Source organism: Pseudonaja textilis, chromosome 1 (genome assembly GCF_049901715.1).
Source record: "Pseudonaja textilis isolate UNSWEBS1 chromosome 1, rPseTex1.2, whole genome shotgun sequence".
NCBI classification, from domain to species: Eukaryota; Metazoa; Chordata; class Lepidosauria; order Squamata; family Elapidae; genus Pseudonaja; species Pseudonaja textilis.
The window spans coordinates 292996272-293016460 of NC_141990.1; the positions used below are offsets into that span (position 1 = coordinate 292996272).

General features: G+C 36.3%; 1 protein-coding gene across 1 annotated transcript; it reads left to right on the plus strand.

Moving 5' to 3' along the window:
- Positions 1–54: 54 nt before the first annotated feature.
- Positions 55–19784, plus strand: UBR7 (ubiquitin protein ligase E3 component n-recognin 7). The gene is made up of 11 exons (XM_026713358.2): positions 55–398; positions 3701–3834; positions 6144–6204; positions 11036–11131; positions 11900–11953; positions 12379–12484; positions 14057–14223; positions 14900–15028; positions 16311–16473; positions 17058–17119; positions 18728–19784. Exons 1-11 carry the CDS (start codon positions 192–194, stop codon positions 18818–18820), a joined length of 1272 nt encoding a protein of 423 aa, XP_026569143.1. The 5' UTR covers positions 55–191; the 3' UTR covers positions 18821–19784.
- The last annotated feature ends 405 nt before the right edge of the window (positions 19785–20189 follow it).

The following is a 20189-nucleotide window of genomic DNA, read 5'->3' on the forward strand; positions in this document are numbered from 1 at the left end:
CGATTGGCTGCCGCCGCTCACGTGCAGGCGGCCCGTTTGTTCTCCGCCGCGACTTGTTTTTCCGCTTCCGGTATGCGCGGAAGCGTCGCCTGGCGGCAGGTTCTCGTTTTCCCGCCTTTTCCTCCTCCTCCCCCTCCTCCTCCTCCTCGGGCTTTTTGCGACGGAGCGAGCGAAGCAGCGACGTCAGGGATATGGAAAGGTCGGCGGCTGCTTCTGGCGCTCCAGAAGAGGAGGGCGGCAACGACAGCAACACTTCCACGGGCGGCGAAGAGGGGGACAGGAACGCCGAGGAGCCCGTCGTGTCGCTAGCCGAGGTGCTGGCCGAAAGCGAGGAGTTGGAGAACGAAGCGCGCGCCGTGCTGGGCGGGAGCGACCACGAGCGTTGCAGTTACTCTCAGGTGAGAGGCGAGGGCGGGATGGAAGGGCTGCTTCTCCAAGGCGCTTCAGAAAGCTTCCTCAACCTCTTTACCTTCAGTTATGTCGGACTTATTTCCCCCCACGCCATTCAGCCCCCTCAGATTCTCGGAAGATTGCCTGGACAAGTCCCTGCATATACAGGTAGCCCTCCACTTGCAACAGTTCGTTTAGTGACCGTTCAGCACTGTGGTTTTTCACACTTATGATCGTTGCGCGCCCCCCCCCTCCATTGGTTACTTGATTTACATTCAGATGCTTGACAGCTGATTCACATTTATGACGGTTGCAATGCCCTAGGGTCCTGTGATCATCTTTTGTGACCTTCCGACAAGCAAAGTCAATGGGGAAACCAGATTCACTTAGCAACCTGTTACTAATTTTAATAACTGCGGTAATTCACTTGACAAGCGTGGCAAAAATAAAGTTGTAAAATGGGACAAACTCACTTAACCAATGTTTCACTTGGCAACATAAATTTTGGGCTCAATTGTGGTTGTAACTCAAGGACTACCTGTATAGCCATAGCTTGGTACTGAGAATGGGGAAATTAATGTGGAGAATGGTTTTTCAGAAGTGGTTTTGCCATTGCATCTTCCTAGGGCTGAGAGAGAGTGACTGGCTCAAGGTCACCCAGGTGGCATTGTGTCTAAGGTGGCAGGGCTGGAACTCGGTTTGTAGTCTCTTCCCTTAATCACAACACTAAACTGGCGGATTAGTGGTGGACTATATCGTATGTCTGTGTGCAAGCATGCCTTTGAGTCATTATTGACTCTTGTCAACTGCTGTACTACTAGTCTCTTCGGGTTTTTGGGTTTTTTTTGCAGAATTTAGGAAGTGGTTTACCATTGCCTCTTTTTTTAGAGCTGAGAAGGAATGACTAGCCCAAGGTCACCCAGCTGGCTGCTGCTTAAGGCACAATTAGAATTCATAGCCTTCTGATTTCTAACCTGGTGCCTTGAGACTACACAAAATTGGCTCTTTAAAGCTGACATCAACCAAGAAGATCTTATCACCTTTTTGATCTGTAGGTTTGGTTTTATTATAATCAACCAATTATTAGCTCTAATGACTGAAAGATGCTAAATTTCTGTATTTATACATTTAATTGCAGTTTTCAGACATTTTTAAAAAGAAGTAAATGTGATCTTTTTAATATTTTTTCAATAAAAGGTACTATAACTTAAAATTGCCACATGTATTAAGGCCAGTATAAACTGTGAGATGGTTTCTACCACACAAAAACTTTTTAGTATTAAAAAAGAAAAAGCCAAATAATAAAGTCAAATCTGTCCTAGCGAGCACTCAATATACACTGCTCAAAAAAATAAAGGGAACACAAAAATAAAACATCCTAGATCTGAATGAATGAAATATTCTTATTAAATACTTCATTCATTACATAGTTGAATGTGCTGACAACAAAATCACACAAAAATTATCAATGGAAATTTAGCAATCTGTGGAGGTCTGGATTTGGAGTTACACTCAAAATTAAAGTGGAAAAAAAACACTACAGGCTGATCCAGCTTTGATGTAATATCCTTAAAACAAGTCAAAATGAGGCTCAGTAGTGTGTATGGCCTCCATGTGCCTGTATGATCTCCCTACATGCCTGGGCATGCTCCTGATGAGGTGGCGGGTGGTCTCCTGAGGGATCTCCTCCCACACCTGGACTAAAGCATCCCCCAACTCCTGGACAGTCTGTGGTGCAACGCCACGTTGGTGGATGGAGCGAGACATGATGTCCCAGATGTGCTCAATTGGATTCAGGTCTGGGGAACGGGCGGGCCAGTCCATAGCATCAATGCCTTCGTCTTGCAGGAACTGTTGACACACTCCAGCCACATGAGGTCTAGCATTGTCGTGTATTAGGAGGAACCCAGGGCCAACCGCACCAGCATATGATCTCACAAGGGGTCTGAGAATCTAATCTCGGTACCTAATGGCAGTCAGGCTACCTCTGGTGAGCACATGGAGGGCTGTGCGGCCCCCTAAAGAAATGCCACCCCACACCATTACTGACCCACTGCCAAACCGGTCATGCTGGAGGATGTTGCAGGCAGTAGAACATTCTCCACGGCGTCTCCAGACCCTGTCACGTCTGTCACATGTGCTCAGTGTGAACCTGCTTTCATCTGTGAAGAGCACAGGGTGCCAGTGAATTTGCCAATCTTGGTGTTCTCTGGCAAATGCCAAACATCCTGCACGATGTTGGGCTGTAAGCACAACCCCCACCACCCTCATGGAGTCTGTTTCTGACCGTTTCTGACCGTTTGAGCAGCCACATGCACATTTGTGGCCCGCTGGAGGTCATTTTGCAGGGCTCTGGCAGTGCTCCTCCTGTCCCTCCTTGCACAAAGGCGGAAGTAGAGGTCCTGATGCTGGGTTGTTGCCCTCCTATGGCCTCCTCCACGTCTCCTGATGTACTGGCCTGTCTCCTGGTAGCGCCTGCATGCTCTGGACACTATGCTGACAGACACAGCAAACCTTCTTGCCACAGCTCGCATTGATGTGCCATCCTGGATGAGCTGCACTACCTGAGCCACTTGTGTGGGTTGTAGACTCTGTCTCATGCTACCACTAGAATGAAAGCACTGCCAGCATTCAAAAGTGACCAAGCCATCAGCCAGAAAGCATAGGAACTGAGAAGTGGTCTGTGGTCACCACCTGCAGAACCACTCCTTTATTGGGGATGTCTTGCTAACTGCCTATACTTTCCACCTGTTGACTATTCCATTTGCACAACAGCATGTGAAATTGATTGTCAGTCAGTGTTGCTACCTAAGTGGACAGTTTGATTTCACAGAAGTGTGATTGACTTGGAGTTACATTGTGTTATTTAAGTGTTCCCTTTATTTTTTTGAGTAGTGTATAATAGGGCTAACATTTCTTGTGTTTTTACATCAATAGCTTGTTACTGAGAATGGGAAAATTAAATATTAATTGTAAATTGTTTACAGGTGGTAAGTATTGTATATTGGTTTTCTTAACACTAAGAGTAGGAGCTGGATGATCTCTGTCAGATAACCAATTTCCATAGTTGTTTGACAGAGCATTATTACGTGCTGTTTATCTGCTTGTCTAAATGGAAATTAGTTATAATCACTTATTCCTGGTTGAGTTAGGTGTAAGGTAAGTATAGTGACCTATGTTTTATGACATGGTTACTTAAGAATTCTATTAAACCTCCAGTAAGAACAAAAATATTTAATTTCTAGGATTCAGGTTTGTTGGCAAAATCTTACCTTTCCCAACTGTTTTCATTATGCTGTTATCTTTCCAGGGTGCTGTAAAGAGGCAGGCATTGTATGCCTGCAGTACATGTACACCACCAGGTGAAGAACCAGCAGGGATTTGTTTAGCATGCAGCTATGAATGCCATGGCTCTCACAAGTTATTTGAGTTATATACAAAAAGGTAAGCCAAGAGAAAATAAATTCATTCTTAGGCCAATTTATCAGTTTTCAGCTATTTAAACTGGTCCTCGAGTTATAACCATAGTTGGGACTGGAACTTTGATCACTAAGCAATGTGCTCATTATGTGGAACATTACATGACTGTACTGTTTCGTGATGGCAGTTCCAGGAGACCCAGTAACATTTGTTAGGCTAGAACAGTACTATTGTTAGGTGAGGATCTCACACTTCTGTTCTGCCACACTCACCTTCGCTTCAGCTCTCCCTACCAGCAAATCTGGCCCCCTCATTCTCCCCTTTTAGGTGCCCCACACTCTGTTTGATACCACCAATGTCACTGTGGCCACCCACTGCCTGCAAGTGACGTTTGCTATATTTCTTCTGTTGGTGGCCAGGCACTGGGTGAAAATGCAGCCTGGGATACACACAGTGGGGGAAGGAAAAGGTGGTGCAGTTCCCTGGGCAAAGGTGCAGGTTGTGTGGTGGGTGCTGTTTGGATCAGAGGAAGGAGGAGAGAGACATGTGCTTCTGGGAGGCACAGCACACAATCTGCAGCTTGTGTTGGAAATGCTCCTTGAAAATTGGATCTGTGGGCTTTAACAAGAAATAGAAGAAAACTGAGTGCTTACCCACAGGTTCTTTGTTTGCTCTTGACCCAACTTTCTTTCTGAAAAGTCGACTGGGACAGGGTGAATGCTCTACCTTGGGTCAGGCATGCTGAATGCTTCAACCAATCAGAAGGCGAATAGTATATGATACTGGCCAATCAAGGAGAGGTGCCTGAGAACTCTCCCCAATTCCGCTGCTTGTTTATCTATATGAGAGCAGCCAGCAGATAAGCATTTGAGTTAGGCATTGGAGAGAAGAAAAAAATATATTCCCAACACAAAATTTCTGCATCAGTCCTGCATCCTCTGTTGTGTTTTGTATCTTTCCTTGTTCCTGCTTGTAAATGTGGAGTCTTTTCTTTGCAAATACTGACTTGGAAAAATGAGTCCCCCTGGCATATGTATGGCAAAGGCAGTGCTAGGAGCCACAAGGAAGATGGGGCACAAGTAGAGGCTTTTTAGCCTTGATTGAGGCATATAAGAGGAGTCTGTCTGGTATCCCAATACCCACAAAAATGCCCTTACTGCCACATGCAGTAGGCCTGGGATATCTAAGCAACCCAGTTCCTCTTGTGTGGCATTTGGAGCCAGCAGCCCTAGTGGTGGTAGATTGATTCCTAAGCCACAAGTATTGCCAACCAAGACAGTTTAGCATATGCTCTGAGCCATCATGTATGGGGTGGATTCTACTGGATCAATCCTCAGCGCATGTGACAAGGGAAGTGCTATTGGCCGTGTAGCAAGAAGGATGCGGACCTATGTTTAAAGTCTTGATTGGGGTGGGGTACTCGATTCCTTGGCTGGTTTGTGGTTCTGGGCCCTTCTGCTTCCACCAGGATTCTGAAGGGCTTCTGTTCCCAGGCTCCATGCAAGAGATCCCTTGCAACTTAGATATCCTGTTTCCCACAAAGATGCCGACATACTGCCGTATGTGCTGGGTGCTGGGATTCCGAGACAGAGAGGCTGTTCTTGTATTAGCCTGCAGCTGTGCCCCATCTTCCTTGCAGCCTCTGCCACATGCATGGAGCGATTCTTTCATTTTTCTTTTTTGGTATTTGTAAAGAAAAGACTGAGCTTTTACAAGAAGGAACATGGAAGAATACAAAACACAGAGTGCAGGAAATATGTGGTGAAGTGCAAGGCACCCAAAAGGGCAGAGATGGAGGGAAAATAGGTGGGAGTTGAAGTGCAGTTAGGTCTGAATTTTGATCATGTGACCTTGGGGATGTTGCAACAAATGGTTGCTGAACAAATGGTTGTTAGTTGAGGATTGCCTATAGAATACAGTTGCCTTTTTTAACAAAGAAACAGAAACCTTTGAGACACTTCATTAGAAAGAGGTTTATTGGGCTCAAGATATTATTACATCAGTGTATTTTAAAAGTGATATGCTTGAGTAAATAAATATAATGTTCAAGTTCCTAATTTCCAGCTAGAGAAGAGTAGAGTGCTACTTCAGTACAAAATATAACCACAATATATAGTTAAAGAGTTGCTTTGAAAATTTCATGATGTCTTTAGGACTATAACTGAAATTAGCTGTGCAAATACTTATATTAGACATTTATTTTGGTTTGAAAAAATGAACAGTGAATACAATTTAATAATTACAATTTAATAATTTTTTTGAAGATATTTTCCATCAATTTTGAATATAGCTTGCTTCTAACATCTTTTAGAATTTTCCCTTTTTCCCCCCAGAAACTTTTGTTGTGATTGTGGAAACAGCAAATTCAAAAGTCTGAAATGCAAACTACATCCTGTAAGTATAAATATTAGGTTTACATTTGAGAGAAAAGTGGTAGCCAAACTTATTATTTATCTGATTTCAATTGTAAATTATGAAAATTATTGTGTACTTAAAGCTTTTTGTACTAAGAAGTCCATTTGGAGGCTGCAAGAGAAATCCAAGCAGCTGGAATTATTGTCAAAACAAGAGCATAGAGAAGACCTTTTCATAGTCCCTGATGCTTTAGTCACTTCACAAAAAGTCTGTTGCAGTAACTATACATGGGACTGCCCTTGAAGCTACAGTTAGTTTGGAATTAAGTAATTATGTGCATGCCTTTTTTTCATTCATGTAACAGCCAGTTCAAGATCTGCACTAGTTAACACTTGTTTTCTGCTACTTGGGATCTCCTCCCCCCAATAATTTCTACAATAATTTCTAATAATTCAGTTCCAATCTGGGCTCCTTACAGATTCCCTCTTTCAAAGAGTGTCAACTGTAGGATTCTCAGAGGCAGAACTTTCTCTCTCTCTGGAATAGATCTTCTAAAGAATTGCCTTGCCTTACATTACTGGAAGTTAATAAAGCCCTGGTTATTTCAACAGGGCTTTTAGGGGGAGTTGGTTTCAGGTTTCTTCCTATGTAATGGTATAAATTATAAGGGTGTATGAGTGAATTTGCATAGGAATAATACATTATGTAATATTGTTTGGCCCCTTGCTTTATTGTTTAAACATGTTCACATGTGGTAGAATTGTAAACCAGTCAAATGACAATTACAGCAGCATGTCAGCCTAGTAAAATAGTAAATGAAAGCAAATTCAAAAAGTTGCTGCATGTTCTTTTTTTTTATATAATTTTTTTTATTTTTTAATAACAAGATAAACATAAGCATACATAACAAAATAAACATAAACATACCACAAAAAACATAAAAATATCCTTCTTCATGAATTTACATACAGTGCATCGATTGGTTTACCACTTTTTTTTGTGCATCCATTTCCTGGTCACTAGTATAATTATATTACATAATAGCTCATATTATCAATCAATAATTGTATAACCTAATATCACTAAAAAAATCATTTATAATTTTGTTAATTCATATTTTAACGAGATAACTCTAGTTTGCTTAATTTATTTTGCAATAAATCATAAGATCATACCAAATCTACCTTAATAATGTTTTATAAAGATAATATCAAGAAAAAAAAATTTTTTTTTATGCTAAATCTGAATATTCTATCATTATGTTTTATTATCTAACCATTGATAAAAAAGATCCCAAACTTCATAAAATTGTTTATCTTCTTGTTCTCTAATTTCAAATGTCAATTTACTCATTTCAGCACAATCCAATATTTTCTTAATAGTTTCTTCTTCTGGTGGAGTTTTCTCACTCTTCCAGTTCTTAGCAAATACAATCCTAGCCGCTGTTAATATATTTACAATCAAATACTTCAAATTTTTATTATATATATCAGGTAACATTCCCAATAAAAAAATCTCTGGTTTCAAGTCTATATGTGTCTTTGTCATTTTTTCCAACCATATGCGAATTTTAGTCCCATATTTTCTAGCGTCCTCACAAGTCCACCACATATGGTAGTATGAGCCAGGTATCTGATGACATTTCCAACATTTTTCAGATTTGTTCTTAAACATTCTTGCAATTCTTGTCGGGGGAAAATGCCACCTGTAAAACATCTTATACAAGTTTTCTTTATAAGCTGTTGACATTGTCATTTTATAATTTTGAGACCACAATTTTTCCCATTTCTCCAAATCAATCCCATATCCAAAATTCTTCCCCCAAACAATCATCGTTTCTTTAACTTGTTCCTCCTCTAATAAAATTTCCAACAAATAAGTGTATAATTTTTTAATCATTTTTTCATCAGTACCTGTCAAGATCCTGTCAAGATCAGTCAATTTATCATAAAATCCCTCCGCTTTAGAATCTATAAGATACCTTGAATGTATTTGCGCATATGAAAACCAATTCATCTTTATGCCTTGTTCTTCTAGTTTTTGCATTGTTTTAAGTTCACTCTTTTCATCCAATATTTCCCCATATCTAACTGTTTGTTCCTTCTCATATATTATAGGATAAGAAAAGGCTTCAATAGTTGATAACCAGACTGGGATTTTCAAATAACATTTTCTCTTAATTTTCTCCCAATTCAACCATAAAGACTCCCTTATATAATGCCTTCTAAAATAGCCCTGCGATTCAGTTCCCTTATACCACAGAAAAGCATGCCATCCCAGTAATAAATCATGCCCCTCTAGTGTCAACAATCTAGTCTTTCTTAATGTTATCCAATCCTTAACCCACATTAAATTTGCAGCTTGGTAATACAACTCCCAATTCGGAAGGCCAAAACCTCCTCTAATTCTAGCATCTTGCAGAAGTTTTAATTTTATTCTGGCTTTCTTACCTTGCCATATAAACTTCAACACAATTTTATTTAATTCTTCAAAGTAATCTTTACCAAGCCTGATTGGTATGGTTTGGAATAAATATAAAATTCTGGGTAAAATATTCATCTTGATTGTTGAGAGATTCTACCTATCAATGACAATTGTAGATTTTCCCATTTTTCAAATCAGATGCTATCTGTTGTTTAAGTTTAATATAGTTATTCTCTTTCAATGTAGTACATCTTGACGTCAAATATATCCCCAGATATTTAACCTTATTCGTAACTTGAATTTTCAATAAATCTGCCAGTTCATCTCTTTGTTTTAGTAACATATTCTTTGTCAAGATCTTTGTTTTATCTTTGTTTATTTTCAAGCCGGCCATCTCACCATAAATCTCTATCTTTTCCAGTAGCTTTAAAGCTGTTCCTAGAGGATCTTCCAAAATAAAAACCAAGTCATCCGCAAAGGCTTGCAATTTAAATTCCTCCTTCTTAATTTTCATTCCTTTTATATTTGGATCCTCTCTAATGTTTCTATTCAGCACTTCCAAAGACAATACAAATAACAAAGGTGATAATGGGCAACCTTGTCTTGTGCCTTTTCTTATATTAATAGAATCTGTAAAATCTCCCTCTATCATCACTCTTGCCGTTTGTTTGTCATATATGGCTTCTATTGCTTGAATAAATTTTCTAGCAAAGCCCATCTGTTCCAATAACAAAAACATGAATCTCCAATTCACATTATCAAATGCTTTTTGGGCATCTAAAAATACCAAAGCCATTTGTTTTTCAGGGTGTGCCTCGTAATATTCCAAAGTGTCCAGAATTACCCTCATATTATCCCTAATTTGTCTCCTTGGCAGGAATCCATTCTGGTCAGGATGAATAAAGTTATTTAGGTATCTTTTGAGCCTTTCTGCCAGGATGGAAGCAAAGATTTTGTAATCTGCATTCAGTAAAGAAAGAGGTCTATAGTTCTTGATTTGTGATGGATCAGCCCCTTCTTTTGGAATAAGTGTGATATAAGCTTCTGACCATGTTTTGGGTATTTTCTTATTTAACATGGCTTCATTCATAACTTCTAACAATGGAGTGCTCAACAATTCTTGTAATGTTTTATAAAATTCTGCCGGGAGCCCATCTGGGCCTGGTGCTTTTCCATTATTCTGCCTATTAAATGCTTCCGTTAGTTCCATCATTGTTATGGTACTTTCTAACATTTTTTCAGTCTCTTCAGATATCTTAGGTAGGTTAGCATTTTGTAAATAAAGCTTAATTCTTTCCTCATCAAAATCCTCCTGTTTATATAATTGTCCATAAAAGTCTTGGATAATTATCTTTTTCTCCTTATTACCATAACACATTTGGCCTTGATCATCTATTAACTGTACTATTCTCCTAGATTCTTTCTCCTTTCTCAATTTGTATGCTAGCCATCTACCTGGTTTATTTGCATCTTCAAAATAGTTCTGTTTAGCACTTCTAATTTTTTGTGCCAATTCCTCTTTCTCCGCCTGACCCATCTTATGTTTAATTATATCCATTTTAAATTTAATATCTTTTTTCTGTGGCATATTCTGCAATTCTTTTTCCAGTTTTTTATAATCATCTTCTAAAGCTTTAATAGTTTGCCTCTTCCTAATATTCTTTTTCTTTGTATAATCCATTATTAATCCTCTCGCATATGCCTTCATTGTATCCCAAACATTCTGCATTGAAGTATCTTCTTTTTTATTTTCAATGAAAAAGAAGGCCAATTCTTTGTCCATCCATTGTGTAAAGTCTTCTTCCTTTAAGATAGCGTTGTTTAATGTCCATCTAGATCTTCTTCTTTGTCCTTTCCATTTAATTGTCATAGGGTTATGGTCTGCCCATATACCCGTTTCTATATTTATTTCTTGAATGTTAGATATTAGTTCTGATGAGGTTCAAATCATATCTATTCTGGACCATGATAAATGTCTATTTGAATAAAAAGTATATTGCTGCGTTTTACCATTTCTTTCTCTCCATATATCTTTTAAATTTAATTCATCTACCATTTTAAAAAAGGATTTAGGGAGAGTCTTTCTATTTTGTGCTGCATGTTCTTAATACATACTGTAGTTGACTTCAGGCCAGTCATCTCTCAGCCCAACCCACCTCACAGGGTTGTTATTGTGGAGAAAATAAGAAAAGGTATGTTGTATACATTTGCCACTTTGAGTCATTTATAAAAATAGTAAAGGCAGGAATGCCTGCTAACTTTAATTGGAAGACCTAATTTTATTTTATATAGTATTTGAATCTACCTTCATCAAGAACAGTTGATAAGCATTATTGCCTTTTTCTGTGATGATTGAAGTAGGATGCAAAAAGTAAATAAAATGCTTTTAATATAATTTCCTTTTTATTTATCTTCTAATTAAGGTACTGTCTTGCATTTATTTTAGGAAAAGGCAACAGTGAATCCAGCAAATAAATATAATGATAATTTCTATGGATTATATTGTGTTTGTAAAAGACCTTACCCAGACCCTGATGATGAGGTAAATTGTATTGTGATATATAAAAGATGCAAATGCATTTTGTGCAAATGCAGTTCGTAAGATGTAATTAATTGATCGTATTTTCTTTTTCAAGTGAAAAGTGGGAATTTTACATGTACAATTGAAAAATAAAAGACCACTGTAGTTTTATGTTTTGGATATTAGAACTAAGCCATTCTTAGACAAATTAGTTTCAGGAGGCTAGCTTATCTTAAAATATACTTCCTGTTCTGAGGCTGTAATAAAAAAGACAGATATTATCTCTCAGAAATTTTATTTTCATTAAATTGATCACACAGTGGTTTGAATGTCTGTTACGTGTACTTTGTCCCAGGAATATTGAATCAACTGCATGTGATATAGAAATGTATGTCTTCTTCCCAATCTCTAACCATGAAAATTTATTTTAAAATTTTAGTGCTGTTCTAAATACATTGCAAAACAATATAAATGCAAGTACTTATAAGGTTAGAAACAGTCATTAGAGATTTTTTTCTGGTGAGTTAGGTTTGCTCATGCACTTTTTCAGCGTTGAAAGTTAAAATGGAATGAATATTTTTCAGTGACATGGAGCTTTAATGGTATAAAACAAACCCTTTTGAACTGGATGTAGCAATGTGTTGACAGTATAGATAATTATATACGAGAATGCCAGCTCAAGCTAAACTGATAGTAGCATTACATGTTCTCTGTAATTTCAAAGACCCTTTTCTGAAGGGTTGAAGTAATAGTATATTTTGTAATATAGCACTATGACTCTGTCTTTAGATTCCAGATGAAATGATCCAGTGCATAGTTTGTGAAGATTGGTTTCATGGAAGGGTAAGCAAATGTAATAAGATTGTTCCATAAATGGAAAGAATTGGAAATATGTAAAAATCAGATTTTTATTGCAGTAGAATCTTTTGGAGAATAATTGCGTAGATCCTTAAATAAGTGAATTCAGAATTTCAAATCCATACAAGGTGTCCTTATATCTGCGTTAAATACAATTTGGGCGCTGAAATCTTTTCGCTTGACAAAAATTTTAATAATGTGAACTACAGCCTTTTAAAGGAATGATAGCTTTGAAAATTTCAGCAAGTATCTGTAGTTCATGCTATATACACTGCATGGACTATAGAAAGTTAAGAGGAAAAACATGAGCTCTAATTCTGTGATATTAGATCCATTATTCTAATTTTAATGAAGACTCCTGCGTCTGTCAGTAATACAATTGTTCTGCATTTCCATTTGCTTTTCCTTAGCATCTTGGTGTTGTCCCTCCAGATAGTGGAGATTTTCATGAAATGATATGTCAGTCTTGCATGGATCATTGCCCTTTCTTGTGGGCATATGCCTCGCAGTTAGCAGGTGAGGAAAAATAACAGTTGTTGTTGAACTAATGTTTAATCTTGTCCAAGGATCACAACTCAGTGAAATGGAAGCTTTTTGATTAGATGCTTTAATTTAATTGGCATAAGTGAAATATGTATTCATATTGTGGTATTTTATTAATTTAATGTATTGTTTGGGATTAAATATCTAAATTCTTTATTATATGCAGTCTAGAATTTTAATACTAAACATGCCTTCATGGAAAAGAATTATGTCCTGAAAGTTAAATCTGACCTGTTAGTCAGCTGCTTACTGGGGGTTGAAATGGGGCAAATACCAAGAAACTGTATTCAGCTGGCAAATATTTTGCTCAAACTTCTACTTTATCTTCTGTAATTTGTTTTAAATTTTCAGTTTATGGTTAGGGAGAAACAACCTTGTAAGAGATTATATTCTCCACCTAAGGGCATCTATAGTCATGTGAAAAAGAAAGTGCACCCTCTGAGTCCTGCGGATTTACATATCGGGACATAATAAAAATCAACTGATCCTTAGCAGTTCTTAAAAGTAGGTAAATACAGCCTCAGATAAATAAGAACACATGATATATTACATCATGTCATCATTTATTTTACAAAAAGAAAGCCAAAATGGAGAAGCTATGTGTAAAAAGCTAAGTATACCTGATTCAATAACTTGTAGAACCACCTGTAGCAGCAGTAACTTGAAGTATTTGTTTTCTGTATGTGTCCTTTTTTTCCCACATGACAGTGAGTGAGTACACTTCTTACTTGAGCAACATTTGCATAAATGATTATTGGATTGTTGAAGAAAATAAAGATAAGCATTTGTGCTTCTCTAATGTGGTCCAGCAGTGGTGACCTGTGCATAAAAAATGTACAGATAGTCCCCAGTCTTTATAATTCAGCAAAATATATATTACTGAAGGAATACTTTTTTTCCAAGGCCCTGTGATATTAGATCACAGCTATGACAGATTTTACTGCTTTCTGATAGTTCTGAATATAGTCACCTAATATGTTGTAAATTATTAGGTACAGGTTTATTAAATGATACATTTAAAATTTTATTCAAAGATTACATTTCAAGTTAATGAGCTGTGTTTTGACAATTTTGATGTCATTAGAATTGCAAGAGAATGACTTGGAAACTTAGCTTAAATATTATTACTGCATAAAACATGGGAAAGCGAAGAGGTGAAGTAGTTGCTCAATACAATAGCTTAGTTGTCATGGGGAAAAAGTATATTGTATTGAAAAATTGGACACTATTATTAAAATAAAAGCATTAAAAATCATACAATACTGAAAATTCAAAAGGTTTTACAAACTTTTGTATAAGATCAGTAATCTACACTTCATTAAAAAGTATGGATTATTTGTAATTACAATACTTCTATGAAAATGTCTTTTTGGAGATAGAATATAAGTAAATGATCATGCTATAGTGACATTATGTTTCCTTTTTAACAATGTTAGTTTTATTGTTTACATTGATATTTAATCATGCAAAAATATTTTAGCTAATTGAGGTAGAAATAGCATTTACTATATTCATTCTAATAAAGCTAGTGTCTATTTTTTGTAGTTCCAACTGTGACCAAAGTTATTGCTGCAGCTGATAATGGAACTGTGCTGAATGTTGAAGAAACTGAAGTAATCAAAAATGAAAATAGTATAGATCAAATGAAGACTGAAGATAAAATAATACAAATTAATGAACCATCTACCAGTTCTGGAAATGAATGTTCAGTGGTAAGTCCTGTACTTGTTTTGCGCCATAATATTAAAAGCTGTAATTATTCCTGGCTGCAACATTGCCACAATATGTACTAAGTAGAATCATGTAGCCTAATCTAATTGATGAAAATTTGGTGTAGTAGTTAGGACACTGGACTAAAAACTAGGAGATCATGAATTCTAATCCTGCCTTAGGCATGAATCCAGCTGAGTAACTTTGGTCCACTCTCTCAGCCCTGAGAAGCAGGCAGTGGCAAATCTTGCCAAGGAAACTGCAAAGACTAAGTCAGTCACCAGGAGGCAAGACTGACTGGAAGGCATCCACCCCCACCCCCGAGAAGTCTAATTTACAGAAATCCATAATGCTGCTTGCAAGTGAATAGAATTACAGCATTTTGGTTTATAAATCCCACCCCATACATTATTATCTTTTTGTTTTGTGTTGTGTTGTTTTGTTTTCATGCATTTAACTCAAAACCATGAGAAGGTTTCTGTTAAGCATAGTTAGCTGAATACATTTACCAAACTCTTCTGATGTGGAATATGCCTTTCTGAAATTAGCTACATCAATGTGCAGGTGAAGAACTGGATACTGCTCAAATGTAAACAGTAAATCTGGAAGACTAAACAAACTGGAATGAGCAAAGAATAAGGAAATTAAATAACATTGATAACTTTTATTTTATTGCAGCCAGTTAAGAAGGAAATAGTGGTGTGCAAGCTGCAAGAATTTCAAGCCAAGCAGAACCTGAAGCAAAATATAGCCACCTTCTGGCCACACAACTGGCGAAGCAAATTGTGCACCTGCAAAGAATGTGTGGTATGCATTTTTCAATTGCTGTATCTATATGTGTTTTAGAAGAATCTATATATCTTTTCTGAAAAAATTGCATGTTGCTCTGGTGGAATTTATTCTTTTTTCAACACTTAAATAGCTATAGCACTTATATACAAATTCATAGTGCTTTACAGCCCTCTCTAAGCAGTTTACAGAGCCAACATATTGCCCCCAACAATCTGAGTCATTTTACCGATCTCAGAAGGATGTAAGGCTGAGTCAGCCTTGAGCCAATGAGAATTGAACTACTGGCAGATAACAGAATTAGCCTGAAATACATCATTCTAACCACTGTATCACCACGTTTTCTGGTGGGACTTGCTCTTTCATTTTTCCCCCTGGATGGCTATTTCTACTTGAGGAGGAGACAGTAGTATATGTTTATAATTTTATGTCTACTATTTTTTAAAGATTTTTTTAAATGCCACCTTTATTATTTTTTATAAATAACTCAAAATGGCAAACATACCTAATCTTCTTTCCTCCTCTTATTTTCCCTGCAAGAACGAACCTGTGAGGTGGGCTGGGCTGAGAGAGAGTGACTGTTCCAAGTCACCCAGCTGGCTTTCATGCCTAAGGACAGGGCTGTCAAACTCCTGGCCCGTGTGCCCGATGTGTCACGTGCTGGCCACGCCCAGTTTAGCAAAGGGGGAAAAAGTGTTGATATGTCACGTGATAACGCCTTGACATGAGTTTGACAACCCTGCCTAAGGAGGAACTAGAACTCACATCTCTCATCATATCTCACATCACATTTCTCACTGGCTCTCAGTTCATCTTAAATTCATTGTCTTCTGTTTTGGAAGACAAAAAAAACTGGCACATTCTAAAAGATTTCATACTCAGTAGGGTATTTCTTTATAATTAATATATTAGTAAAATATGAGTGTTTTGTTCTGTTATTTGAAATTCTACCTAGAGATTTGTCCTATATAAATTTTTATGAAAATGTGGGGGAAAAGAAGTATTGTGTGTAGGGATTTTTGACTTTGCTGTTACAATTCATACATTTATTGTAGAGCCACAATTGTATGTTTGTCCATTTATAAGGTTGGTGGAGTTGTTTTGAATTGCTTAGGTTCCTTCGTCACAAAGCTATTTTTTCTCCCCATCTCACTTCATTTTACACTATTTTTAAAGGCATTTATATGCTCTCATATATGTGATTGATGCTTTTTAAAGAAATGAATTTGAAAGTCATTTGCTTCTATTTTGAATTCATGAAATATTTTTTAGATAGTGAAAATAATTTCTTATTCTTCAGAAAATGTATTCTGATATGGAAGTCCCATTCCTAACAGATGAATGTGATACTGTCTTGGCTTATGAAAATAAAGGGACAAATGACCAAGAAGCAGATAGAAGAGATCCTCTAATGGACACACTTAACAGTATGAATAGAGTACAGCAGGTAGAACTCATCTGTGGTAAGTAATTAAAATAAAAGAGAACTAGTCTGGAAAGGATCTCACTTTCTACATGAAAATAGAAGTGGGAGAGAGGGCTTTTTCAATTGATGCTCTAAAACATTTTTATTAATTTGGAGGCTAGAAAAAAATATGCCCACAAAAATATCACACAGTATTGTTTATAGTAGTTAACTAAGGTAGAATGTTGTCTTAGAGCTGTTGAGTCAGAAGAAAATTCTATTGACTACTGAGCCTTACGCTTGAGTAAGAATTTATAGGATTGTCCCTGTAGAATACTGTCAGCAATCTATCACAAAAGGTTTAAATTAGGTAAGCTAAGTGTCCTTGAGCAATAAGGAGTATTGATATTTTTATTTAATTATAAACCAGTAACCTGGGCTTATATTGTGACACATATAATATATACGTGACACATATCATATATATTTTAAATATAAAAAATATAGGGAGATAGGCAGTATAACTAGCATAATTAAAGTAGTACTGGAGGGGATGGACATCTTTAAAGCTGATTGACAAGCTGCAAAGGAAAAAAAATATAAATACACAGCTACAATAAAATCATTTTTTATTTGATTCAGAGTACAATGATTTGAAAACAGAATTGACAGACTATTTGAGAAGATTTGCAAATGAAGGAACAGTAAGTATACAATATCATCTAATACTATTGTGAAAATATCCTTTGAATAATTTAAAAATATAGCAGTTGTTACCTTTGCCATTTCGGCAGACTGCATATATGGATTTTCAGCTGTATAAGAGGTGAGACTGTTAGGGCCATTTTTCATATTTGAGAAGTAAATATTCTACTGAACCCTGGTATAATTTATATTAATAATGATCACCTGGAACATGTTAGTCTTAAGCTCTTTAAATAAACTGTTTCTCCAGTTTCCCCCCTTTTCCTCCTTAAGAGCCAAGCAGGAATGTACTACCAGTAATCTAGAGCATGGATAAGGCAAAAAGATTAGATTTCCAACTCAATACACTTCAATGAAGGGTTCTATAGGGAAGAGCAAAAATGGTCACATGTTAATTAAAATAACACAGAAACATAGTTTGTTACAGGATGATTCCATAACTCCATGGCACCTTCTGGTCTTCACTCTCTGCCAACTGCTTGAAGCTAAAGATTATTGAGCAAATGTTCCAGGACCTTGGACTAGCTTCCAAAGTGGGAAATTCAAGCAGACCAATCAGATTTTAGATGACCTTGACCAAACTGCCCAGTTTTAGAAATTTTCTACAATCCTGTTTGGTATAATGCTGTTACTAATCAGATTGATGGTAATTTGGTCTGAATAAGTTAAAGCAGTGGTCTGAAAATGGGAAGATAAGCTTGAACTTATCTCAACTAGCCATAGATGATTATGAAAGTATACAAAGATTTAAATCTAAAATCAGAAGACTTATTTGCAAATTAGAAACAAATGCAACAGACTTTGTAGCAATTAAGTACTATTTGCATTTGGTAAGTGAACTTACGATTATAGAAGATATTCAAAATTTGGTATTTGAATTGCTAATTCTGTGTTCATAAGGATAGCAGAATTGGAACATTGAGGCTTACTGTTTTTAGGAGACCTGCTGTTTGTCTTTTATCAGGTATCTGGGATACAAAAGTCTTGTAAAATCTCAGAGCTTCCCAATTTTCTTGCAACTCCAAAAAAGGGAATGGTGGAAATATAAACAGTAAAAAGTCTTCAATTCTTATTAATTTAGTTTGCTGCTTAGTTTCCTCTTTCTGCTTCTGTTGTGGATCTGGAAATAAATTTGAATGTTAATATAAATGAAATGACTATGTATAAAAGGTAGAAAGGTGATTTTAAGTGCATTTCACCAACAGAATTTTGAGTAAAGTTGAATCAACTGACATTGATACATTAAAATCTGAAGGGTACTTAGGAAAAATAATGTGTCCTGTTCTAAGTTACACAATAGAATTGAATTTTTAATGATTCAAGTTCAAAAATTCTGTATTGTAGCATCCTATTTAATATAATTGAGTAAATTATAGCCACTTTAAATATCACACAATGTACTGGAAATTTGACAAGTTTCCCCACCCCTATGATTCTTTTAGGGCTTTAAAATTTTAGTATCGTGTGAACATTTATTATTTTGGTTAGATTGGTGCATTTGATTTTAGTGCATTCTTAAAGATCTAAATATTATTCTTCAAACATCAGTGAAATGTTTTATACATTTTTACTACCGTCCTGTTTTTGTTTTCTTTTTGTTAACACAGGTTGTTAAACGAGAGGACATCCAGCAATTTTTTGAAGAATTTCAATCTCGAAAGAGGAGGAGGGTAGATCAGATGCAGTACTACTGTAGCTAGATTAAATTGGAAGTCTTAAGAGACTACATATACAGTTATCTGCTAAATTCTGGGGTTTCCCTCCCAATTTAAATCTAACTTCTTGTTCATCTTGATTTGTGTCCTAGAAGGCTAAGTTTATTATTTGCAGCCATATGCATACACCAATTTCCTAGTAACTATGCTGAGAAGTGAAATGATCATGGATTCACAGATTGTCACTTATGTCAAAGAAAGAGCTGGTTAGTTTTCAGAAGATACCTACTGATCGGTTTTTAAGACAGTATGGGTGACAATATTTTTTTATGACTTAAAGGAAAACCCTAGATAAAGGTCTTAATGAATTAGCATTCAGGGTCAAGATACTTGTTTCTCAAAGATTTATTTGAATGCAAGATTTAGTATCCACTTGGTTTTAGGACATTCATTATGGTATATTCTGCTAGCTGTTGCTGTTAAAAAGCCAATTTGGATCATTATATGGCTTGCTGAATTAGTTGGCACAACTTTTAGCTAAAATTAGACATTCATGATTGTTGAATGAATATGATTGCGGCCAGAGTGTGTATTATAAACAGTGGTTAACTGTAGGCAATGATAGCGCAGAGGCTTAGTGATATTATCATCGATACATTTTGACTGATTGCCAGCACAGAATGTGTAAGTTGCTTTTTGGTAGGCTATATTTATCAGGTTAATCTATTTACTTTTTAAGACTGAAAGGAGTATCTGAAACAGACATAATGTAATTGCAAATGTTTAGGAAGAGCAGCCTACAAAGCTATTTACCAAACTGTAAAATATGGCTGTGATCTTTTGTAATTATGTTAGAGAATACAAATCCTTAATACTGCAAAGAATGTTTAAAACATCATTTAACTGTACATCTATTTTCTATTGGTTAAAATTATCACCTAACTACTAGAAATTCACAGCAATCATGCTGTATACCAATAACTCAATAAAATGGTATTTTAATTTTTAAGTTGGTGAGTGTGGTAATAGTGAAGGCTAGTTCTAAACATTTAAAGCTGAAAACACATTATGCATTTGCTCATCTAATAGAATGTTTCTGCCCAGTTCCCATCATCTTAGAAAACTTTGGCTGTTCATGGACTATGGTTTTTCTCATTATATTTTAAATTAATTAAGAGTCACTGCTACAGCCATAAGATGTGGTTCTCTTGAGTGCAGTATGGCTTTATATTGCTGTTAGAATGGTATGAAAAATAACTAACTTTACATTAGAAATAATAAGCAATTGTCTTACAGAATTATTTAGGTATGATTGATGCAGTATGGTAAGTATGCATTGAAGAAGCATTAGCAGGCAGTGTGTTTCAATTTCAGCAATCTTTGTTGACATAAGGAGAACTTTCCAAATATTGTC

What these genes read in the sequence shown, in the direction of transcription:
- UBR7 (XM_026713358.2), top strand. Translation starts at nt 192, where the DNA reads ATGGAAAGGTCGGCGGCTGCTTCTGGCGCTCCAGAAGAGGAGGGCGGC. An exon ending in AAGATTGGTTTCATGGAAGG is followed by an intron (nt 11,954 to 12,378) that starts GTAAGCAAATGT and finishes GCTTTTCCTTAG; the next exon opens with CATCTTGGTGTTGTCCCTCC. An exon ending in GCACCTGCAAAGAATGTGTG is followed by an intron (nt 15,029 to 16,310) that starts GTATGCATTTTT and finishes CTTATTCTTCAG; the next exon opens with AAAATGTATTCTGATATGGA.